Source organism: Salvia splendens, chromosome 7 (assembly GCF_004379255.2).
Source record: "Salvia splendens isolate huo1 chromosome 7, SspV2, whole genome shotgun sequence".
In the NCBI taxonomy this organism is placed as follows: Eukaryota; Viridiplantae; Streptophyta; class Magnoliopsida; order Lamiales; family Lamiaceae; genus Salvia; species Salvia splendens.
In genome coordinates this window covers 4,045,366-4,070,480 of record NC_056038.1, presented here as the reverse complement: position 1 = coordinate 4,070,480, position 25,115 = coordinate 4,045,366, and the positions used below count along the sequence as shown (strand labels likewise).

Sequence of the window (25,115 nt, the reverse complement as noted above, 5' to 3'; positions counted from 1 at the left end):
CCCGGTCAAAGAGCGACTCCTATTAGGGGGCGGAGGGAGTATTTTGTTAAAGCTTAATTGAATGTAAAATATATTCTCATAATTTTCTTAAGGGCTAATGGTCCAAAAATTTTAAATTTTGTGATCAAATTTAAATTTCCCACAAACTTAAATATTGGTAAAAAATATCGTAAACTAATGTCTTATAGCGAATTTCCCACGCGTTTGATTTTCCCTTAAATTAAATTCGGCGTGGCACATCCAATTGTGTACGTGAATAAGCCTGTCAATATAAAAAAGTCACATTTAACATATTTTAATAGGCCTTGATTTTATCCTATTTTTTGAATTTGCAAACCCCAATACACACCCTTTTGGGAATTTATAGTACTATTTGGAGTGTGAAAACATAGTAAGAAAATGAAATAAATATTAAATTCCTCTCTAAACTTAAACCGCATGCGGTTTATTTTATGCTTTTCTAGAAAGGAAAATAAAAAACTCTGGTTATATAATACTATGGAAAATTTCCAAGTGTAGACCAGTTTTAGTTTAGTTGAGGTGGATCACTACTAATTAGTGGTGCCCCACCAACAATCGATATTCTGATATTCACACACTCCCTCCCCCCAATTTTTTTTTGTTTGTGGTTGCCATGATTTTAATTACTACTATTACATTATAATATACTACAGTAGGGTGTTTCAATTCATTATTACAGATGTATTTTATGTAGTCTTGAGGATGTTGACTACTGATTGCTTACGCAGCATGATTTTCGGATTTTGCATATTAAATGGACTCAACAGTCAACATATTCCTAAGTCCACTGGGCAATTTGAGCATATTGTGTCGGCCCACTTCAGTACAACTGCTAAATTTTTACTTTATATTTTTTCCGGTGTTTATTTTCTAATTATAATGGGAATATATGTTATATAATTCAATAAATTTGTATAACTCCATATAGAAATGATGAGTTCGTCAATAAATTTGTATAACTCCATATAGAAATGATGAGTTCGTCAAGACTTGAGTTTTCTATTCAGTGTACTTTTTATTAGATGTTGAATTTCATATACCAGAATGGCAGAACACATTTTTCACACAAATTTTTTTTTTGGTACTCCATAAAATGTGTAGATAGTGAATGAAGGGAGAGTGTGTGAAAATGGTGAAAAAATGGGTGGTGGAGGAGTGGTATTTATATAGGTAATTTAAAAAAAAAACAAATTCCGAGGACCGCCGGCGCACTATGGCCGGCGTACCTATAGGCGCGGCGAAAGGCCGACCGGCGCGTCCTCGACCCCGATTACGCCGAATGACCGTCCGCCCCTTGTTTCTCGTCTGCCCCGGGATCGCCCCCGCCGGGGCTATAGGCGTGGCGGTCCCATAGTGGATACCCTAACGGTTACTAAGGTTTGTATTTATATGCTTAGGGTGTGGTTGGTAGGCTATATGTCTTAATATGTGATAACTCAAAGTAGAGAGAGAGGAGTCTAAAGGAGGGCTATTATAGTCAAGAGCATTAATTTGAAGAGGTAGATAGTGGAAATGATCTCCTACTCTAACACTCATACTACATTCGTACTCTAACACTCACAATATAATAAAATAATATTATAAACATGTAAGTGATGGTGAGATTTTATAACATTATTTTATTGTGTTGTGAGTGTTGAAGTAGGAATGAAGCATGAGTGTTGAAGTAGGAATGAAGTATGAGTGTTGGAGTAGGAGATCTGCATTTGGTAGATACACAATCACACCTTTTTTTCCCTGATTATTTATCATAATGAGATAGCTAAATGCTTGCCTTGATAGGACAGACTATTTAACATTGGCCACACTTATATTTTATCTAAGCTACCAAACGCCCATTTAAAGCTGATAACTTAACTACTTGCATTTTCTATCCCTACCAAACACCCCCTTAAAATTGAATTAATCTAATTCAATTTTGACTAATTTCCCTATGCGGGGTAATTACACCATACGTATAAAATGTTTCACCATTGTTTTAAATTAGTACAAAAAGTTTTAGATTGACATATATCATACAAAAAGTTTAACTAATGTTCCAAGTTAATGCATTCCGCCTATATCACTTAACACAGTTAGTTTTTTAGTTTCCTTTACTAGTAAATCATAATTATGTCAATATGAAAACCTCCATTCAATAATGAAAACCTACATTCAATATGAGCACTAATAACAAAGAACACGGATGGAGTGTTTCTTTAACTCTTCTCTCACAAATCTCATCCACAACTGTCAACCATGGAGAAGAAACATAGCTTGCGCCGGCCGCCACATTGATTTCCAATTTGTCTGTTTTTGAAGCATTATTTATATAGAGAAATTGCGTGAAGCGGAGAGATAATTAGTGGAGGTACGAATGTTTTGGTGGCGGTGGACGACATCAATGAGAGCTTCGAGGGCCGAGGCGCTCTGTGTTGGGTTGAGAAAATCTTGAAACCATGGGAAAAATTGGACGACGGTGGTGACGATTGCACACGCCAAGGCGCTGCCTCGTTACGCCTCCCCCACAGCCATGGTTTCCGTTGTGAATTGTGGAATGCATAATTTGATTATAAATAATAATTGACTATCGATGCAATGGTGGAATCTTCGAGCTAAAAAACACAAGAGAATAAGAGCATCCGCAACGGTGGCAGCCGTCGCCACCGCCGTCCGCGCCGCTGGAACGGATGTGTCTCGCCGCCGCTGCGCTCGCGCCGCGCCGCGCCGCGCCAGCGAGCAGCTGACGTGTCGCGCGGCGATTGGGCAACCGCATAGCCGTTGCCTTTAAATGTTTTTTTTTAATTTAAAACCGGTTTTTAATTAAAAAAACGATAAAAAAAAAAATTCACTTCCCAAAAAAATTATAACCGTTTTTTACACTTTTTATTTTTTTTTTATTTTTTTCCCCCCAAAATACACACTTTCATCTATAAATACCCCCACTTTCACACCCAAAAATTCACATCAAACTACACAATTCTCATCTTCATTCTCCAATATTCATTCTCATCTTCATTCTCTCATATCCATTTTCATCTTCATTCTCTCATACCCTAATAATGTCCGGCCAAGGCGATGACAACCCGCCCTCTCATGGTTGGAACCCCGAATGGTTTGGTGCACAACCGTTTCCTAGTCCGGAAACGGAATATTCGGCCTCTCCTCTCACCCAAGATTCGGCCGTTCCGGGTGGCTACCTGCCATACCCAATAGACGACCAAGGTGCCTCCGAAGGGCGATACGGGTGGACACCAGAGCCTAGGCCGACCGCCCCCTCCCAAACTCCGCCGGCTCCTACTCGTAGCGGTGTCCGAACACCGTACACTCCGACGGAGATGGATAAATTGTTCAAGGCGTACTTCAAATCTCCGAAGATGCGGCGGTTGGCACGAACCAATCCGGCGATCACTTTTGGTGGCGCGTCTCTCGCCGGTACAATGCAAATCGGCCGCCGGGAACGATCGAGCGCAACGAGAGTATGGTGCGCAACTGCATCGGCCGAGCCAACGAAGAAATTGGCAAGTTCAATGGCTATTTCATCCAGGAGTCGCAGAATGCCGGGAGCGGCCGGAGCGAGGTCGACATCATCACTGCCGCGCTGAGCACCTACCAATCCTTGGACGGTAAGTCGTTTAAGTACCTCAACGTTTGGCAGGAAACGCGGTTCCACCCGAGGTATATGGGAGGCGTAACATCCTCCTCGAGCGGCTCCTCCAAACGGTCAAGGTCGGTATCCCTATCCGACTCCGGCTTCGAAGAAGTGGCTAGCCAACTCGCCGGAGCTAACTTGGGTAGCCCCGAAGCCGGACCAAGCGGTTCCCAACGCCGACCGCAAGGAAGGAAGAAGGCGGCGGCCGACCGCCGGCGCTCCGCGACTCCATCGGCCCCCGCCCCCGAACACGCACCCTATGTTCCACCTCCACCCCCGAACAACTCGTTGTGGGCCCTTTTGGCCCAACTCAATATGGCCGATAGGTCAACTATGACCCCCACGCAACTTCAAACGACGAGGACATGATATTGGGTCTCAAAAAATAATTGGGGTTGGTGCCGCAGGATGCGTAGTCTTCCTCAGGTAATATTAGCCAATAATCATGTAATTTTTAATTTTTAGGAGTTTAATTATGTAATTTTTAATTTTTAGTATTTTAATTATGTAATTTTTAATTTTTAAGATTTTAATTATGTAATTTTTAATTTTTAGGATTTTAATTATGTCTTTTTTATTTTATTTGTAATTTGTAATATTTATTGTGGTTTTTTTAATGAATTTTAGTATTATGGAAATGTTTTTGTGTAATTGAATTTTAAATTAATTGTGCTCGTCCTTGTGGAATAGTACAACTGTGGGTGTTGTGCTCTTGCCAGAGAGCAGGCAGAAAAAGTGGGGTCGGGCCCACAACCGTGCCGCTGGCGAGAGCACGGTTGTTGATGCTCTTATGGTGCAAGAATACTATCACGTGCTCACAAAGAAAGTTCAGTATGTCGGTTTTGATTTTAATGTAGGTGGAGTCATCTGAATAAACTGAAAATGGTCTTTGGTTGGTGTATAGTTGAAAGCTAAAACAATAATTCTGGATATGGGGAATTCTGAAGAGAGAATAATGTGTTCATGTATGTATCTCCATTTGTAGGCATAATTATGATTTAGAAAACTAACGGTATTAAGTGATTTAGACCGAACATATAATTACTTCAACTTTTTGTATGATATATGTCAATTTAAAAATTTTTTTATACTTTAAAACGTTGGTGAAAATTTTTATATGCACGGCTGTAATTATCCCTTCCCTACGCTGAGCCGCCTTTGCTAAACCTAGAATTTGGCAGTTGAAACCTGAAACCATCATCTCTGTAATAACTGGACTTCACACTCTTCACTTCCGCACAATGGCGGCTTCGAACCTCCTCCTGCAGCCCCCATCTCTCCCCCACACCAAGCACCTCAAGCTCTCCTCAAACCCCTTCGCCACAGCCCTCATCTCCCCCTTCAAATGCAAGCCCCTTCCCGCATCTCTCAGAGCCCGCCCTCCGAGGGCAATCCTCTCAACACCGGAGTCCCAAACACAGAAATTGGAGCACTGTTTCACGAAATCGGGCGATGGATTCCTCTACTGCGAGGGCGTGAAGGTCGAACAAGTGATGGAAGTTGCCGAGAAGCGGCCGTTCTACTTGTACAGCAAGCCGCAGATCAAACGGAATGCCGAGGCCTACAAGGAAGCGCTGGAGGGCTTGAATTCGATCATCGGTTACGCGATTAAGGCCAATAACAATCTTAAGATATTGGAGCTTTTGCAGAGTTTGGGGTGTGGAGCTGTTTTGGTTAGTGGGAATGAGCTTAGGTTGGCTCTCCAAGCTGGTTTTGATCCTACAAGGTATAATCAGTGCAATCGGTTTTTCTATTTACTGATTATTGGATTCAGTGTAACGAGATGAGCTCTGATTTTGAGCAATTCCATTTTTAATCTAATTAGGGTTTAGGGTTTAGTTTGTTTCTTTGCTTTAGAGCTTTGGATCCCCTTTTTTAATATAGAATGGAATGACTTTCACCTATTCAACTCTGCATAATACACACAAATTTATGTTCTTAAATGTAGTATTTTACAGTACCATTTTATACCTGAATGATAATAGCAGAGGTTAATTTGTCTTGTTCGATGTATAGCATTGTTTATTTTGTAGTTGTACCTAGTTTTAGAGCATATGTTTGTTTGTGGCATAGGTGTGTATTTAATGGAAATGGAAAGATCTTGGAGGATCTAGTCTTGGCTGCAGAAGCAGGAGTTTTCGTGAACATTGACAGTGAATTCGATTTGGAGAATATCGTGGCTGCTGCAAGAATTTCGGGGAAGAAGGTTAATGTGCTCCTGCGCATCAATCCGGATGTTGATCCTCAGGTACTTGGATGCTTGTACATCTAAATATGACATTGCAAGTGTTGCTTGTAGTCCATGTGTTCATTTGAGTTATTGCTTGATTATTGGAGTTATTTTCATGCTATATGAATAAGAAAATGTAAAAAGTCTATTGGCTTGATAGTTCTATTGATGCTTGCATCCAAGATTCCAAGTTGCTTCGTATGACCTTACTAGAAAGTTGGAAGTCTGGTACCATTTTTATCTTTCATTCGTCAAATTCTCACTATCATTGTATCCCTCATTGAAACTTGATTCCAGTCCTAGTACATGTTTCTCTATATTACAATGTGTGTGATTTTGGTCAACTCGGTGTGAATGACCAGTATAATAGTGTCATCCTAGCTTACTTGATCTTCAGTTTTGATGTATAACTTCCACTAGAAAAAATTGCATTGTAGCTTATACTTTTTCTATACTAAATTGTTTGTGTATCTGAGATTAACATATGCATCTGTGTTGTATAGGTCCATCCTTATGTTGCAACAGGGAATAAAAACTCCAAGTTTGGTATCAGAAATGAAAAGTTGCAGTGGTTTTTAGACGCAGTGAAGGCACACCCGAACGAACTGAAACTTGTTGGGGCACACTGTCATCTTGGTTCTACTATTACAAAGGTACCTTCTGTCTGTTCGACAGTGATAGAGTTCATGTTGTATCTGCTAACTATTTGTCTTCCATATCAATTGTGGCCCTTTGAAATCTTGTGATTTTGACACAATGCTAATTGCTAACCAAGAATGCAACCTGTCTACAGTTATTTTCTTCTGGGGTTTCTGTTTTGTAGTATATCTTATGATTATTGTGTTGTAATTTGCGAGTTAACTGATTCACCAGGTCGACATTTTTAGAGATGCCGCAGTTTTGATGGTGAACTACATAGATGAGATCCGATCCCAAGGTTTTGAAATAGATTACTTGAACATTGGAGGTGGGCTTGGGATAGACTATTATCATACTGGAGCTGTCCTTCCGACGCCAAGAGACCTCATCAACACTGTAAGTATTGGTAACTGCTATTAACAATATTCAGATTCCTATAAATTGCATTTCTTGTTTTACTTGTAATAGACAGTATTTCTTAACTTACTCAAATTTGAAATTTGCCATTGGTGATCGTCTGTTTTCAATTTTGTGACCCTTGTGTTTCACTACATTTGGTAGATAAGCTCCTTTCCATTTTGCTTATGTGCATGTCCTTTTCGTGTTTCCTTTTTTTTCATTTTTTTCCTGCATGTAATGCATTCAGTCCTGAGCCATTTACTTGTTTTACAGGTGCGTGAATTGGTTCTTTCACGAAATCTCAATCTCATAATTGAACCTGGAAGATCGCTCATTGCTAACACTTGCTGCTTTGTCAATCGTGTCACTGGAGTGAAAACCAACGGGACAAAAAATTTCGTTGTGATTGATGGCAGCATGGCAGAGCTTATTCGGCCTAGTTTGTATGGAGCTTATCAGGTGGAGTTAGTGCTTCTGTTCACAATTATATATTCAGATCTTGTTACATTTTCTCTGTTCTTATACTATTCACTAATGATTGACTTATCATCTCGCGTTATATCCTTACCTGCTTCAATTGTCACTGCAGCACATAGAGCTGGTTTCACCTACACCTCCGAATGCTGAGGTCTCGACATTTGATATAGTTGGTCCTGTTTGTGAATCGGCTGATTTCTTAGGAAAGGATAGGGAACTTCCCACGCCAACTAAGGTAGATTGTTATATCTCTGTACATGATATGTCCATACCAATCACCTCTCGTCTCACTCAGTTCCATTCTTGGCTTGTAGGGTTCTGGATTGGTAGTTCATGATGCCGGTGCTTACTGCATGAGCATGGCTTCCACTTACAATCTGAAAATGCGACCTCCAGAATACTGGGTTCGTATTTTCACTTACACTCATCCTAAACTCAATTGCCCCTAAACTAGAAAACTTAAAGTTGGTCTTGTTGTATAGTATCAAACACACCCTTCTCGTTATACTTCCTCATTGAAATGATTCATAATCGGGACACTGCTAATTTTCTAGGTTGAAGAGGATGGATCAGTATCCAAAATCCGACATGGGGAGACATTTGAAGACCATTTAAGATTATTCGAGGGTCTTTAGATTACTTCTGGCGTCGGCCCATTGTTTCCACATCGAGTAGGTAAGTACCTTGGTCGCTGATCAAATTTATCATCTGCTCGCTGTCTGTATCTCTCTTTGTATTTCAGAATCTTGTGTTGGCTGAAATATAATCGACTTTTGTTTCGCGGAATCGACTTTACGCATTGAGCATCTCGTTATTCTCACAAACACTGTTTGAGACGATGAATGCGTGATTCTTTCTTACTGCATTGTTTTGAATCGTGAAGGAAGTAAAGTGTATGTTCGTTTGACTGGGTAACCAAAAAGATAAAAAAGGAGTAGTTCGTAAAGTAGCAGACAATTTGGCTGTGATATTACAGTCGTACTGATAAAAAGTAAAGTGGCTTGTTGATTCAGGAATTTGTAGTATTAAAATTCATGGACCAGTAAATGAGCATATTAGAGCATCCACAGTGAGGCGGAGGATAGTCCGCTCGATGCATCGGGCGGACTATCGTCCGCCACTGTAGCCATGCGGACGATGCCCGATGCATCGTCCGCGGACGATGGCGTCGGAACACGCATCGTCAGCGGTATCGTCCGCCTCACTGCGGGTGCGGATGATGCAACGCGTTTTCCTTTTTTCTCTCGAATTTTATCTATTTAAACTTCATTTCTCATTCCATTTTCTACACCAAATTTTCTCTTCTATCTCTCACTTTCCCCACACACCAGTATTTCTCTCCCAATCTTTCTCAAGGAAGTCATCACCGATGTCATGTATGCGTGCATCATCTTGCATAACATAATAGTCGACACGAAGGTGGAAGAGTCACTGATTGGGGCGATGATGAAGATGGATCTAGCTCCAGCACGGCGACCCTACCCCACGTTCGAGGATTACCGATGTGCTTCAATAAGGTTCTATCTAGACAGGCCTCAATGCGCAACCAACAAGACCATGTTCAGCTCATGAACGACAAGGAGGGGATGTCGACATAGATGATGAAAAGAGGAAATTATTTAAGCTCGAAACGACGTTGTTCGCTTGTTCTCCACATCATTATAATTTGACATGTGTGTGCCAACTTGGCTCATATTTCCGGAAAAAATGTTGCAAGACAATTGCAAAATTTTGAAATAACTTAATAATTTTTCAATTATTTAACAAGTACTCCTACGAGACATTAAACCTCCAAAATTTGACTAAACTCTGTGAATTATAGAATATTAGTATTTTTAATATATTAGTGAATCATTGATGTTGGATGGATAAATTTAATAAAATATTTGTACTAATATTCATTGTCATTAACATGTGGAGCATACATGGAATACACCTTCAAACTTCACCTAGATTAAATAAGGTGAACTTGTGATTCCAATCCATCTACATATATATATATATATATATATATATATATATATATATATATATATACACACACATGTATTTTCATGGTGAAACAGTATTTACCTATTTTAATCAACAACTATACTATTGAAAGGGGCAAAAAATCCCTTCAAAAAGAAGATTTCAATCTTCTTCCCTCAAAAACCTCTGCTGCCGGGCGATAAACGCCTCCACCGTTCGCCGGAACTCTTCGCTACTCATCTCCTCCGCCTTCCGCCGGCTCCGGCAGCCCTCCGTCTTGCTTCGCGTCAGCTCGCGGCGGCGCTTGCCGCCATGCACCACCAGCTTCTCGGAGCTGCTCCTACACATATTCTTCGCAGGCATCACTCTGCAATCATCGAAAACCTTCTTCTCCTCATTCCCCCGGCATTTCTCGACGTACTCGTCGTAGAAATCGGCGATCGCCTCCCCATCCTTTGCCGAAAATCCGCCCGATTTGAAAAACAGGATAAGGACGATCGCGTTTCCGACGAGGAATACGAATCGGGGACTGATCAGAGAGGCGGAGATATCTCGGAAATATTCCACCGATAGATTCAGCGGCAGCGCCGTCGAAAACCTAGAGACGACGATCGCGACGACGAGAAGTTCAATCGCGCGAAACAAAGTCGTGATTCGCTCAACGCGGCGATACCTTGAAATCGCGTTTGATTTCTCCATTTTTATGTTCTCGAACTTGATTGAATCCATTTCTGTACAGATTATATAATTGGATTTCTTTGCTTATTTTTGTCTTCTCTTTTGTATAGAGAGAGTGGGAATGACTAATGAGTGATCTATTTGGATTAGAGATAAATGAATTGATTTTTTGATATTTGTGAGTAATGGGAAAATGGAGTGAGTGGTGATATTTATAGGCACAGGAAAATAAATGAGTGTGTAGAATTTGTTTCTTTATCTTTTGAATTTACTTTAATCAGTTAGTAGTGGTTTTGATTATTTTTCCTACTTTTACTTTTGCTTCATGCATGGTGGGTCTTCTCTTGTTTTGCGTAGTGCTCGTTTTGATTATGGGAAAACTTGCTTTGGTATATAAATTCGAATTTAATTTGAATTATTGATTTATATGAATATCTACATGTCATAAAATGAAGCATTATTATAATATACATAGAGAAAAAGTTTCTATAAGTAGTAATATAATTGCATATGGAGAAATTTTTTGCCTTATCCACACAAAATAATCTAGTCTCTGTCTATTTATCATAGATTTCTTTTTCTAATGAATTGAGTTTTATTTTTTGATAACCATATTCCAATTACTTTTCTTTTGATTTATCTTTTACTTTACCGAATTTGCCATAAAATTTGTGTCATTCAATACTAATTAAGACTATTTTTTTAGACTAAAGAAACATAATATTATATATCGATATATACTTCATGTCCTAGATGGATAGTCTCAAAACTATATACGAATTGTCCGAGTGTACATATTAATGATTCCTTGATTAGATTATATATAGCACCATATTTAATTCGCTCCAAAGTGATCTTATGTTTCCTATGTTTCGTCCATGGATACATGTGATGATCTTGAGATTGGAGGTAAAGTAATGTATAAGAAAATTTTAATATATTTGATTGAAATGTTGTAGAGAACGAAAAATAAGTCCATGACCATCAGTGACATGTCAATAATACATGATTTCAAAATATTTTATACTAGTACTATATTAAATGGAGATTATGGAGTATATCATTGTAAAGAAAAAGAAATTTTACTGCAATAAGCTTCCGATTGATTGCGACAGATCCAATAATTGGTTTCAATTTTGTAATTGACACATTATAGTGATAACCGATAATGACTGGGGAGATCAGATAAATTGCCACGTTCATGGTTCATGTCCCAAATCATTTTTTTTATATTAAGATTTGCATTCCGAAAGTAGACTTTTAATTTTTTTTTAAAACTTTTAGTTAAAGTAGAGCCAACGATAAAAAAAATGATCAGTGATGTTGAGTTAAGTTAAATAAAATGTTACTAGTATAAGTTTATAACGACCTCAAACTATTTACCACTGCCGTTAAATTATAAAGTTCAATAAGGATTTTTAATAGAGTATATAAATCATAATTTGTTTAGCCATTTCATCAGTTTAATTTAATATCTATTGCTAAAATTAATCATTATAATCCCGATTCGATTATATATATTGATAAGTACTGTCATTTTCAAATTATTTTGGAAGCTGATGTTTTTTTAACTCACTGATGAATCCGCGAATTTTTGATGTTAGTAAATGCTGGTAGAGAATAAAGACTACGACACAATGAATTTACGTGGTTCGATTTACTGAAGTAAATCTACGTCCACGGGAAGAAGGGAGGGCAAGATTGTATTGCTTGATCTGGGATTACAGCTTACAACACAGACTTGCTATATGATATTTTATCTCTAGAGAGCTTCGGGCAGGATTCCATTTTGGAATGCCGAGATGACAAGCAGATCGTTGAGATCGTCTACTTGCAGGCATTCCTTGTGGAATCTTGTCATAAAGTCGCTGATTTTTTCGTCGCGACCTTGACGAATGGAAAGCAGCTGAGCCGAAGTGATTCGGGCTTCCGCTTTCTGAAAGAACCTCCTGTGGAAGGCATCCATTAGATCTCGGTAAGATCTGATGCTGCCCTGGGGGAGGCTATCGAACCACCTTCTCGCGTTCCCGATGAGCAGCTCGGGAAACAGCTTGCACATGTGGACCTCGTTGAGACCCTGGTTCGCCATGTTATATTGATAGCGCCCCAAGAAATCGTGAGGGTCCACGAGCCCGTCGTAAGTCATCGACGGAGTTCGGTAGTTCTGTGGTAGGGGAGTTCGGGTGATGTCGTCCGAGAACGGAGTCTTCAGTGCTCCGTACACGGCGAATCCGATATCTCGTCGGTATGGAGGAGATTGAGTTCTCCTGTGATTCCGGTACCGAGGAGGAACTGGAACATGTTGGGGACGGGGATTCTTTCTCCTGGGAGATGCGACACTACTGCGGTAGTGACTTTCTTGTGCGGAGGGAGAAGGAGAATCCGCCGTTTTCGTCTCCGGCTGCTTTTGGCTTTTTTGCAGGAAGGTTAAGAATTCCTCCTGCTTCGCCGCCAAAAACTGCTTGACAGCCTAGCCCGAATCACTTCGGCTCAGCTGCTTTCCATTCGTCAAGGTCGCGACGAAAAAATCAGCGACTTTATGACAAGATTCCACAAGGAATGCCTGCAAGTAGACGATCTCAACGATCTGCTTGTCATCTCGGCATTCCAAAATGGAATCCTGCCCGAAGCTCTCTAGAGATAAAATATCATATAGCAAGTCTGTGTTGTAAGCTGTAATCCCAGATCAAGCAATACAATCTTGCCCTCCCTTCTTCCCGTGGACGTAGATTTACTTCAGTAAATCGAACCACGTAAATTCATTGTGTCGTAGTCTTTATTCTCTACCAGCATTTACTAACATCAAAAATTCGCGGATTCATCACTCACCGATGTACAAGGATTACTAAAGTTAATTTTGGTGTTGAAGTAGTGATGATCAATCTTGATCTCATGGACTTGATTAAATAAATAATAGTACTCCCTAGACCCTAGTTCCTCCGTCCCCAAAGAACATGCATTTTGAGTTCGACACAAGTTTTAATGCAAAATTGGTAAAGTAAGAGAGATGTAGAGAGAAAAAATAAATAAAGTATTGTTAGTGGGGAATGGACCCCACTTCATTAGAGAGAAAAACGTTCCAAAATTAGAAAGTGCATATTCTTGTGGGACGAACTAAAAAGGAAAGAGTACCTATTCTTGTGGGATGGATGGAGTACTGTCTATGGAAATATCCACTTACGCAAATTAAAAAACTGTTCATTTTGGGATGAATGGACAAAACTGCCTTGTAAATCAAATTATTGATCAAATGTAAAATTCATAGTTTTAAATAAACTTCAGAAAAAAAATACATCAAAATTTGAGTTGTTCATGCATAGTATTATCTTGTGAGTTGTATATTGTATGCATGTGTCCAAAATTGTTGACCATTTTTAGTTGTGGGTCTGACTGAGTTTTCAGCAAAAGAAGAGGAGATACGTGGCAATTTCTTACTTAGTAAGGAAGAATAAATGAATCCAAATATCTTCATAATTGGTTCTATAAATCCAGGATCCAATTATTATACTATGAAATAGATAATGATTGGCCCGTGATCATCTTTAAATGAAAAATATCTCTTCCCGTGACTATATGATCAAGAATGGGAATATTAGCATATTAGTTCATTTCTTATTTCAGATAGTCATATAAAATAATTTGTCTAGCTATACTGCTAATGATTTAAACTAACAAATACTTACTCAAGGCATTGATTTAACAACTGTTAATCATGTTTAATGAAATCAAATTGTTCCAATCAACACCAATATAAGCTTCATCAACGATGAGACACAATGCCCGTCAAATTGGGCCGCGATTGGGGAATTACGGGTCGTGTTTCGGCTCGCTTCTCGTTCCGTTCTGGATAGCACTAATACACAAAGCTCAACAACTTAAAATATTGTGTCGTTTTTGGGTACCATAGTGTAGTCAATGAGCAATCCAATTTTCAAATGTTTTAACCGGACCAAAGTATCAATTTAACCTTACATATTAGTCGAGGGGTGATGTGGGTCCATCATGTTGGGCCATGAATGCGAAGGGTTGTGTTTCGACTTACCTCGTCATTCCGTTTTGGATGATAAATCCCAACTACCCAAAACACCAAGTGTCATGGTCAAGATATACTATCTAATGCATTATCATGCAACATTTCTTTACATACACAAACACAATTATACATCATTTTCACATGGTTCAAATTTTTCTTATGAAAAAAATAGCACAAATGATAAGATTAGTATAATTTTGCATATGAATTTGTTGTCCTAACTGACACTTTTATGTATTGTATAGACCTTGAACGACTCGATGAGCTAGCCAATTTTTTAATTGTTTTATCTAAATCAATATATCAATTTAATCTGACAGATAAAAGAGTCTTCAAGTCATAATTTTGAAATCAAATTATTAGGTTTCAAAATTCAATCCTAATCTGATTAGACATTATAAAATGAAATAGATAGATGCAGGCTGTCAGTTTTGGCAGTAAAGAAAAGCCCATTAAGCAGTGTAGAAATAATGGGTTGGTAAAGAAAAACCCATTAAAGTATAGGAATAATGGGCTGGTTAAGGAAAGCCCATTAAGTCGTGTTGGAAACGAAGCGATGGTTTTGGTGCTACAAATAGTAGTAAAAACCCTAACTTTTTCCCCCAAAGCGAAATCCGCACTCGCCTCTCGTCAAAAATCCGCCGCCGTCTCATCTCTGCCGCGGAACATCCTCAGCCATGGTACGTCTCCGCCGCTCTCAACCTCGCTCTTCTCTCACCTGCACTGAATTCCGTTCGCGCCGATCACTAATTCGGTTTTTTCTTTGTGAAATTGCAGGCGCCGAAGAAGGATAAGGCTCCCCCGCCGTCATCGAAGCCAGCGAAGTCCGGCGGAGGCAAGCAAAAGAAGAAGGTTACAGCCAATCTAATCGACGTTTTCGTTTGAATGCTAATTTGATTTGGTATGACTGCGTTTGGAATGGATATCTGATTTTTGTGCCATTGTTGTGGCAATTGTAATTATTGCAGAAGTGGAGCAAGGGAAAGCAAAAGGAAAAGGTGAACAACATGGTTTTGTTCGACAAGGCTACGTACGACAAGCTGCTGACGGAGGCCCCCAAGTACAAGCTCATCACTCCCTCCGTTCTCTCAGATCGTCTCAGGGTAATTTCTTCATATCACAGTATCATTTATATGCTTAGTGGATTAGATCAGTATCTTCTTGTTGATTTATTTTGCTTGATGATGTGATTGATTAGATCAGTATCATTGATATGTAAAGGTAATTTTTTGATTTGGCTATATGTTAGATATTAAAAGGTTGTAGTATTTTTCGATTTGTTTGGAGAATTTTGAAGCTTCAATTAATGGTCTGCCATACGTTATAGCATGTTTATTGTTTAATTGATAAATTTAGGTACTTGAATTGATTATATGTGCCCCCAGTTCAATATTGAAAGCTTATTTGATGCTGAGCATATGATTTGACCATGGGGATATGTTCTGATTGTTTTTATGCTCTGTTTCATGTTTAATGTTTTCAATATATGGCTAGCTCATATACCGTAGTAATTGCTATATTTTATAGATAATTCTGTTGATCACTTGCTGCTAATGTTGATGCAACAGATTAGTGGATCCCTTGCAAGGAAGGCTATCAGAGAATTGATGGCAAGAGGTTTGATCAGAATGGTCTCTGCTCATGCAAGCCAGCAGATTTACACCAGGGCAACCAACACCTAGGTGTAGTTTCATGGCATCAGATGTTTTTTGTCCAATTAGATTTCTGTTTCATTTTATCCTGTGTTTTGAACTAAGCTTGGAGGTTCTACTGTTTACTATTGTTATTTGACTCAGCATACAGTTGTTGAATTATTTCAAAGTGATGTTTCTCATTTACTGTCATTCCTTTTTTTTCCTCTCGTTTTTTGTTATTGCTCCACTCCCATGCTGGCGTTGGATTTTCTGTATTCATATTGAATGGTTAATTTAATTTGATGTGAAATTGAGTTTTAATGTTGTCGAAGATCATTCTCTTATTTTTATCACTCCGTATGGTCCCAAGTTAGTTTTGGTGCTTCTTTTGGACATAAGAGATTTAAGAAATTGATCTTTAAGGCTTAATTGGATAAACAATGTGGTTGGAAAGTGATAAAATCTTGGCAAAAAAACAAAATTATTCAACTAACTCGGGGCAACTCTTACTAGAATACAATTAAGACAGCTGAAATGGAATACAGATCCATTAACTTGGGACATAATATGTGTTGCTACTGGATTGTTATCAGTTTGTCATATTACTATCGTATTTGAATGAAGCAAGTGGGGTTTGTGTTTCAATTTACTGGGTCGCATCATCGTCGTGTGAACGCAATAACGACCTGATTCAGTCACCCTCTCATCGTATGTCGTAAACAGTCTTATAAACTATGCCAATGATCGAACTTCATGTTCAATCTCTGTTTAAGATGCAGTACGATGTGGGAGAAAGAGAGCAAGCTAAATAAGCAAAATCTCTTATTAGTAAAACCATATGTTTCAAGTCTAAACAGCAATGGGGCGAGTCTCACAATTACCCCTCCATATTGATACAACCACATTGCTCATCAATTCTCCCGCCTATACATACATAACTGGAATTCACATGCCATAGAAGACTGATGCCACACAGTTGAGATGCATTCTTACCAACTTGGGAAGAGGCACCAGAAATGTATTCCAATGACCAAAGACAGTCATGCATGTGTGTAGCTGCTGTCATCATTGCTTGATCAAAGGACAATTTGGCCTCAATCTTCTGCATATAGAACAACAAGTAGATAGATCTCCATAAGCCAAATGTGGTTGACATCCTTCTAGCTAGTGTTTGTCTTCCAAACAGTCAACGAGCCCCTCTTCTCCAGCTCGCATGACTGGAAACCAGCCATAGACTTCCCCATCACTGCTATAGCTGCAATGCTGGGGAACTGCTTCTTTTGGAGGTCATACGCTGATGATTTCAGAACCTGTGGCGCACAAACTACCGGTGTTTCAGGTTTCTCTCGGGGAACTTGTGACCCGTTACAGAGCCACCTTTTTATCCAAAAATGTGAAAGTAACAGCTCCTTGCTCTTACTTGGTAGGTTCGGTGACAAGTGCTCATCCTCCTTTGAGGAGTTTCCACTTCCTTCGGACAAAAACATTTCTTTCCCGTGGTGCTGTTTTGGAGTTGGCTCTGAGCTGACGAAGCCTTTGTTAAGTATACTTCTGAAAAAGGCTCTCTTTTTTTCATGCGATAAACTTTCAGCCATGTTCAAGGTCTTTGTGCCTCGACTAGAGCAATCGGATGAGTTCTTGAGACGTTTGACCCATCTGGAACTTGGAGTAGATTTCAGTTCAGGCTGCTCTGCTTGGAACATTGGCATGTCCATCTCCAAACTCTGAGTTCTTGAGGAAGTAGGGACATCCTCTGATGAACTTGCAACTGGCGGTAGCCTAGAGCTTGCCCAACAACGTCGAACCTCTCTTGCGGAAGCAGCATTGACCCATGGTGATAGGTTATTGTCCGAATTGGGAATCTGGAATTCATCCATAATGTTAATTTGCACCACATGTAATATACCAGACTTACAAAAATAGGATAGAAAAAATACTTGGATTGGAGTAAAGTATAAACCACCTTCTGAAACATATGTCTAAGCAAAATAAGTAGAAAACTTGCAGAAAACCAGGGCAAAGCATATACTCCTAATATATTTCTGTTTCAAACTCATACGTGGAGGATTCATTAATATGCATATGTACGAGTTAAACTTCCAACTGCACAAAAAGGGTTCATTGAGACTCCTCTTCTACAACTTTAAACACCAAGAAATGTGTTTGTTTTCACATTATTAAACAAAAAAATCAACACGTATAATCATATTGAATTTTCCAGTTTCAAACTAACAAACCAAGACATTAATTTAACTGAAGCAGAACCTACATTCTCAACTATGCATATGATTTCCACTAATAGGAGTACTTCATATTACATATACTCTCACCAGACAATAAATTGTCTGTAACCCGTAAGGCAACTTATACATTACTCCTATTACCTTACTCGAAACAAATTAAGAACAGGTCTCAACGAACAGTGATAAAAATAATAAGACCAAATGCCAGGTATTTTCAGTCACCAGGTAAAACAACCACCATAGAATCTTATGTTACAAAGGTAGTGCAGATGGCAGTGAGGATGAGCTGAGCTGGTGCAGGGAGAGAATAGAAATCATTGATCATTCTATTCATGCAAGATAATCACCCCCTTACAGAATTTTTAATTAGCAGTGATTAACATACTACCAGGATACTCTAGCAACAACTGGAATTAGGACTGTCAACTATATCACATATTCAACAACCAAAAGAAAGTATTATATGTTCACCAAAAGAGAAAAAGGAGTCACAGGAAGACACAAATTCCCCCCCATCAGTTGTTTTGACAGGAACACATGCATTATTCAAGCTGTCTGTGCTATTCAGAACTTAAAGTGGCTGGGAGTATATCCTACACCAGTATTAAGTCGAATATATGCATTGAAAAATCCCCATGATTAACTGATGGCTGATGATCTAGCGTTCTCAGAAGTAGAGCTCTCCGGGACTGAACACAGAAAGCTTCCTATGCTATTAATGCAAATATCACAGAATTTCAGAACAAAAGACATGCTGCAAAGTAGGCATAAACTAGGTTACAATATGCACTACAAAAAATTCTTTATTGCAAATATTACCTTGGTTGACTGCATAGAATTCACACCTACAGCAAGGAAAAAAGAAACGGCTTAATAAAAAGACTGAATTCCCACAATGTAAAACAACTTTCTTACATAGGTGCTACATTTATATACCCACATAACTTTCAGACATGATTTTAAACAGCAATGGTGTATATGTGCCTTCTGAATGTTTTATGTCAAAAGTTCAAACATAATTAGTTATAAATAATAACCTACACTGAAAGAAAATAATAATATTAATAATAAGGGTACTCACAAACAAAATACAATCAATTAGAGTAAATATTGAGACAAAAAGTGTGAATACGTACAGGAATTTAGTCTCTCCTCCTTAAAATTGTCCAAAACCAAGGTGTCTGTTTCAGCTGATGATTCATTCTTTGAAGCAGCCTTAGAAGTTCCAACACCAATATCCCCAACATTTCCATGCCCTTCACTGTTGGATGAACTAATTGTTTGAAGCTTTACTCCGCTATTCGCTTGACCAGGGAATGGATCATTGGATGAATTTCCATTGATTCGAGCAATTAACCTTCTAAAAGCACCAGTTTCTTCAGATACATTGACATCATTCTTTTTTGTGATTAACAGACTGCGAGTTGTCTGAGAAAACATAGGAAAACCTTCAGGTGTGGCTTCTATAGAATCCACAGTAGTGCATATTCTCATTGTCTCATGAACACCGCTTTGAAGATTCTGGAATGGGTAGCAGTCATAGCGTGACGCCTTCTGTTCATTCTTCTCTGGAGCAATGCACTGGTTTGGAGGCAATGAGGTAATTTGCTGCATCCTTTGGAACCAGCCTTGACCAGGTTTCAACCTATGCTGGTTATCCCAAATTACATCTGCTGACTGGGAGTGCTTCTGGCTGTGTTCTTGCCTGATTATATCCGGAACTTGAGTATTGGGAACAATGGCAGGTCTACTTATAGACAGTCCCATAACAGCTTTCCCTTTGTCAAACTTATATCTTTCAACGTCATGATATGGCGATGTATGTGTTGGAGGTCCAACAAATCTTTCCTGAGAAGGAGTTGAAGCAGAAGAACTTCTTTCATTGACAGATACATGTGGTTTCACCCACTCAACAGGTTTCTTCAAAACACCTTCACTGATGAAACGATACTCTCTTGAGGATTTTCCCTCTGCAGCTAGAGCTCCGGAAGATAACTGAACTCCACCCTTACAGCTACTAGCTTCATCATAGCCAAGGCTGTGATCAATGCTTAGCCTTCTTGCATCATCAGGGTTGCCATTTTTTATTTTAGCGCTGCACGGTTCCTCAGCACCCAATCCTTTTAAACTCATTCTACAACTTTCAGCATCACCCCCCATTGTTCGAGGATACTTGGCAGACCTAGAAGCCTCCATTTTCATATGATCGCCCCTAGACAAAAGGTCGGTATCCTTACCCCCAGAAGCACCGTCATCTAGTCGTTGATCTTTTGTTGCATTACTTGGCGTCCTCATCCAATGAGCCATCCAACCAGGCTGATAAGATTGCATAGTTTCCCTACTCTTCCCTGTGCTATCATTCATTGACTGCATCACTTGTTTAGACATGCTCAAAAGAACTGGACTGTACTTCTACCTTCAGATTTCCATCAAAAGAAAATGAATGAACAAAAGAAACTCAAAAGCCCTAACATAAATTCACCAAAACTAACAGTAATATGCAAGAACAAAGGAAAGCATATGATCTTTACTCATCATAATACATGATCTAGCTAGAAACAAAACAAAACAAAACAAAACATAAGTACAACAGAAATTTCAACTTCCACATTAAACACTAAAACCCTGCTTCAGATTAAACTAGAAGAAACACAAATCCAAGACCAGAAGATCAAAATTAAAGTGAGAGGAATAGAGATAAACAAACATACAATCCATTCAACACGAAAAATTTCCTCCTCAACACAAACATAGCTTTCAGAACAGGTTATACTCGCTAACTTATTCAGAGTAGCATAAAATCTTAAACAAAATAGTAGACGACTGCTAAATTTTACCTCTGTTCTCACTTAATTCTCAAGATACAACACCGAAAAATCAGAATTGCACAATTGTAGCTTTAGTCTGGAGAGAGAGCTAGAAATTGAAGTGAGAAAAGGTGGTGGTTGATCAAAAATCTACAAACAAGGAGAAGAAATAAAGCAAATTGTGTGGCTGTGAGGCTGGGTGAATATACCTTCGCATGTGCGTGTGAATGTGTGGTGAAGTACTACTAGTATAGCTGCAGTGAGGGAGAGAGAGAGAAAATTCTTCTGTTCTCTTTTCCTTTTTCGAGAGAGAGAGAGAGAGAGAGAGAGAGAGAGGGAAGGAAGGAAGGAAGGAAGGAAGGAAAAGGAGACTGAAATTGGAGCCAGGCTGTAATTTGTTTATGGCTTTCTATTATTTTAAGCCGAGGAGGAGCTCAGAGTCATGGCCACAACTGCTGTACTCTTTTTGTAATGAAAATATAAATTAAATATTTAGTGAAATATGATACTATATATTTAATAAAAATTTAAAATAGCAATACGTCACATTTTAAAAAAAAATCTATATTTAAATACAATAGTACATACTTTCTCCATATTTCTCATATAGAGAATGGATGTATTTTTGTTCAAATATATATATGTACAGTATATATTTAAATTAGAGGTTGAAAAAGAACGTAGATAATTTATAATATGCCCTTTTATCACGTCAAATCAATTATGAATTTTGATCGTCAGATGGATATCTAAATTTCGACTTCATACAGGTTCAAGTAAATGAATACTACTATAATTTATAATAGATCAAAGATTTTTTGGTTGTTAGGCCCTCCATAATGGCCCGCCTTAAAACCCGCCCTATGCACCGCTATGTCAGCATTTTATCCTCCTGTTCTTCCACCTGCAGTGGGGCGCCCTAAGCATTTTCTTCTATTTGAATATTTAAATAACTATAAAAATTGGGAAAAACCTTCATTTCATTTACAAAATTAATACATTTCGCGTTGAATTATGGCTACGCATTCCGCCATTGCGTCGTGCACGACTGCATTTAAGGCTCGAGTCAAGGTCGGACTACCGTCCTCCGAGGAACTTCGGTCGTCGTCGTGGTTCATTTTGGCTTGTGAGATCTGGAGAGATGTGAGAGATGAGAGAACTGATGCGAGAAATGTTCGTATAAAAAATGGAATGACAATCGAGGTTTAAATAGACAAATTTTGAATTTAAAAAATTAAAAAAAAATTAAAAACACGTTGCATCGTCCGCGCCTCCCACAGTGGGCGGACGATGCCCTATCGCCCGCGCTTCGTTTGCGGACTAAGCGTCGGGCGCAGACGACGCATCGTCCGTCGTCCGCGGAGCCATAGTGGCGTACGATAGCGCGCTATCGTCCGCCCCATTGTGGATGACTTTAGATCAAGCGTATCTATCGGTAGATCCAGTGACTATTCCTCGTGTTGATTTGTACACATCTTAAAGAATGGACAATTTGCCTATAAATTTAATATGCTCCATACCAAAAGTTAAAGAATGGATAATTTGCCTATGAATTTAATATGCTCCCTACCAAAAGCAGAGATAATTCCTTTGACCATTTGATTCATAATAGCATAACATTTTCATATTATTCAACCATTATAGATTAAAAATTTTATTCCTTCCATCCCACTTAAGGAGTCCATTTGAGTTCGTCACGAGTTTTAAGAATGAAAAGGAAAGTTGGTGAAAAAAGATATTGAAATGTGAGTCTTACTTTTATATACTGTATTAGTTTTATAATAAAATGTGAGTGGAAAAAAAGTTAGTAGAGTATAGAGCCTATTACCATTTATGAAATATTTCAACCGGGATTCGTAATATAAGATACCCAAAAATGGTAAATCGGGACTCCTAAAGTGGTTCAATTGGAGTAATAACAAATGAAACACTTATAGAAATATTGTGCTGATTGCTTTTAAACTTTCATGAGTTTCATTATTCTTCATCGTACGCACATATGAGTTATCGAATCCAATATCATATTTATTTCAAAGGCTATAGATAAAACATGGTGTTTTACCTAATATCAGTGGTGTACGCATAAATAAACTTTAGCAGGGCTTTATTAAAACTTTTCATTGTCAATATTAATGTATACTATATTATATATATTAATATAAAATTTTATTTATATTTAATATATATATATTAAAAAAATCCCAATAACAATAATAAAATTGTATAAATATTTAATACATAAAGTGCCAACATAAATATAATTCAAATCCAATTCAACTTCTTGCATACTGATTTTCCACTAATTCAACAATTCTAGCACTTATAGAGAAGATAGAAGATGAATAACCTTCACATTTTTTTTAAAAAATATTCCATTTCTATATAAGCAAAAATTTCTAAATTAATTAAAAATGTAAACTTTTACTCCTTGAACGTAGTTTATTTTCTATAAGAATATTACAATGTAAGTTTATTTTCTATAAGAAATTAAAATTATGAAAACTACACAAGAAAACTTTTCAATAGTTCAATAAACCACAAAATTAATTTTACTAGTGTAATACAGTAACTATGACAAAAGAACGTGGGGAAAAAGAACTCACCAATTAAAGTGGTAAAGAAGAACCATTAAAACGTTAGTTGAGTATAATTTGTGGAAATGATTTTAAATTTGTTATATTGTGAAAAGTAGAACACGTTTCAATAGGGACAAGGGATTGCCTTTTCAGATATTATTATTATTATTATCATTATTATTATTATTATTATTATTATTATTATTAAACAACTTCTATGTTATTTCCATCTTCTTCCCAACCCCAACCGCGCGGCGGCCATTATTTTACAATTTTTTTCTCTGCAATTTTCAATTTTAGCCCCTCCTTCCGGTTAAATTCCAACAGTTTAGACATTTAATACCTTAACTTGGTTAGGCTGAAGTTACTTTTAAAGAAAATTTATTTTTTTTAAAGTATAAATATATTTTTTTTAAAAAGGTTTGGGAAGGCCGGCGCGGCGCGGCGTATATACCCAATAAAGCGGTTTCTGCAAACGGCTTGGACGAGAGGAGAGGAGAGCCGAGCCGTTTAAGATAAAGGCAGTTTTGTCCGGCAACAATCGCTTGGTCGTTTAACCTACACGTCGCTCGGTTAGGAGCCAATCTGGCTTCTCCACGTTACCTTAAATGTGGGGTGGATTTTTAGATTCCCAATCATCTTTTTGTTCAGAGTAGACGCTTTGTCTGAGAATACTTCATTTTGCTGAGTCAATATTCATGCAGTGTATTCAATCCATATACTATAGTATTAAAATATTTTAATTTTAATTTTAATTTTAATTTTAATTTTAATTTTAATTTTAATTTTAATTTTAATTATTGATATGGAGTATTCATCCCATTGGGCCAAAAAGCCCAATTCTTAGAGCATATGTGATTATGCCCAAAGAAAGAAAAACTTTTGACACATTTCAAATCATTTTTTTATGCCAAGAAACTTAGCATAGCTAAATTTTCATTTTTGTGGCACAAAGGTTGTTCGCTCATGTTTGTATGACTTGAAACATTTGGATGGTAACACAGAAATATATATTGACATTTAAAGCCTTTCTTGGGATGACGGTGTAGTGATGATTTGAGGGAAAGAATGGAATGAAAATATAAATGAAATAATATTTTCTTTGCTTTTTAAAAATATTTCATATTCATTCCATCGAATCAAGAAATCACATTTCATTCCATTGCTTCATTTCATATAAAAAGGGTTTTATAATGAGGAATTTCAGAATATGGGTTTAAATTAGTTGACCTTTTGAGATATGAGATTAAATTCGCTTACCTTTCGAAATATGGGTCCGAGACATGCGAATTTTTCGGAATAAGGGTTTTACACCTTTTTATATTTATTCTCTTCATCTTTCTTATTATTTCTCATCCAATAATTATAGATTTACTAAACTATCATTTAATCAATCTCTGAAAAATTTCATTTTACCTCCCTCCAAACGATTTGCGCACGCTGCCTCCGCATCCACCTCCACCCTCCACTTCGCCGCCGCCTCTTCACCGTCTTTGCGTCCACCCTTCGCCACCTCCGCTTCCACTCTTCGCCGCTCTTCATCATTTATGTTTGGAAGTGGAAGAGGAGGTGGAAATTCACCAACCGGAGAGACCTCCGAAGACCGAATTCGAGAGCATCTCGCATCCAGCTCCTCATCCTCCGCAAGACGGCCACGATCGCCGCCCTCGACGCAGGACTCTACTCCGAAGCCGTTAGACACTTCACGAAAATCCTTGACGGGAGTCAGGGCTCGCCGCAGGGGTTCCTGTCAGAGTGCTACGTCCACCGCGCCTC

General features: G+C 38.2%; 4 protein-coding genes across 8 annotated transcripts; 2 read left to right on the top strand and 2 right to left on the bottom strand.

The window, feature by feature from the left end:
- The first annotated feature begins 4,765 nt into the window (after positions 1-4,765).
- On the top strand, positions 4,766-8,183 carry LOC121742076 (diaminopimelate decarboxylase 1, chloroplastic-like). Its single transcript, XM_042135109.1, has 8 exons — positions 4,766-5,378; positions 5,726-5,900; positions 6,386-6,535; positions 6,756-6,917; positions 7,194-7,379; positions 7,510-7,632; positions 7,712-7,801; positions 7,952-8,183. The coding sequence occupies exons 1-8, from the start codon at positions 4,894-4,896 to the stop codon at positions 8,030-8,032; spliced, it is 1,452 nt and encodes a 483-aa protein (XP_041991043.1). The 5' UTR covers positions 4,766-4,893; the 3' UTR covers positions 8,033-8,183.
- A 1,347-nt stretch (positions 8,184-9,530) lies between these two features.
- Positions 9,531-10,097, bottom strand: LOC121741715. Its single transcript, XM_042134597.1, has one exon. The coding sequence runs from the start codon at positions 10,095-10,097 to the stop codon at positions 9,531-9,533; it is 567 nt and encodes a 188-aa protein (XP_041990531.1).
- Positions 10,098-14,642: 4,545 nt separating this feature from the next.
- LOC121811349 (40S ribosomal protein S25) lies at positions 14,643-15,923 on the top strand. The gene is made up of 4 exons (XM_042212192.1): positions 14,643-14,759; positions 14,857-14,931; positions 15,048-15,182; positions 15,648-15,923. Exons 1-4 carry the CDS (start codon positions 14,757-14,759, stop codon positions 15,759-15,761), a joined length of 327 nt encoding a protein of 108 aa, XP_042068126.1. The 5' UTR covers positions 14,643-14,756; the 3' UTR covers positions 15,762-15,923.
- Positions 15,924-16,518: 595 nt separating this feature from the next.
- LOC121811348 lies at positions 16,519-21,164 on the bottom strand. Of its 5 annotated transcripts, none has more exons than XM_042212190.1 (5): positions 20,794-21,164; positions 19,093-20,372; positions 18,776-18,801; positions 17,134-17,575; positions 16,519-17,037 (listed from the first exon to the last, which is right to left on the bottom strand). In XM_042212190.1, exons 2-5 carry the CDS (start codon positions 20,342-20,344, stop codon positions 16,874-16,876), a joined length of 1,884 nt encoding a protein of 627 aa, XP_042068124.1. In that variant the 5' UTR covers positions 20,345-20,372; positions 20,794-21,164; the 3' UTR covers positions 16,519-16,873. The 5 variants fall into 5 exon arrangements, with proteins under 5 accessions (XP_042068124.1, XP_042068125.1, XP_042068122.1 ...); XM_042212191.1 differs by having other exon boundaries at positions 16,519-17,023; XM_042212188.1 differs by having other exon boundaries at positions 16,519-17,575; positions 20,794-20,872; positions 20,973-21,163.
- Positions 21,165-25,115: the final 3,951 nt, after the last annotated feature.

Excerpts from the sequence above, each read along its gene's own strand:
- LOC121742076 (XM_042135109.1), top strand. The coding sequence starts at position 4,894 with ATGGCGGCTTCGAACCTCCTCCTGCAGCCCCCATCTCTCCCCCACACC. Across the intron at positions 6,536-6,755 it reads TTGGTTCTACTATTACAAAG|GTCGACATTTTTAGAGATGC; the intron begins GTACCTTCTGTC and ends CTGATTCACCAG. Across the intron at positions 7,633-7,711 it reads AACTTCCCACGCCAACTAAG|GGTTCTGGATTGGTAGTTCA; the intron begins GTAGATTGTTAT and ends CTTGGCTTGTAG.
- LOC121741715 (XM_042134597.1), bottom strand. The coding sequence starts at position 10,097 with ATGGATTCAATCAAGTTCGAGAACATAAAAATGGAGAAATCAAACGCG.
- LOC121811349 (XM_042212192.1), top strand. Across the intron at positions 14,932-15,047 it reads GAGGCAAGCAAAAGAAGAAG|AAGTGGAGCAAGGGAAAGCA; the intron begins GTTACAGCCAAT and ends TAATTATTGCAG. Across the intron at positions 15,183-15,647 it reads TTCTCTCAGATCGTCTCAGG|ATTAGTGGATCCCTTGCAAG; the intron begins GTAATTTCTTCA and ends TTGATGCAACAG.
- LOC121811348 (XM_042212188.1), bottom strand. The coding sequence starts at position 20,344 with ATGTCTAAACAAGTGATGCAGTCAATGAATGATAGCACAGGGAAGAGT. Across the intron at positions 18,802-19,092 it reads GGAGGAGAGACTAAATTCCT|GTGTGAATTCTATGCAGTCA; the intron begins GTACGTATTCAC and ends TCCTTGCTGTAG. Across the intron at positions 17,576-18,775 it reads ATTCTATGCAGTCAACCAAG|ATTCCCAATTCGGACAATAA; the intron begins GTAATATTTGCA and ends GATGAATTCCAG.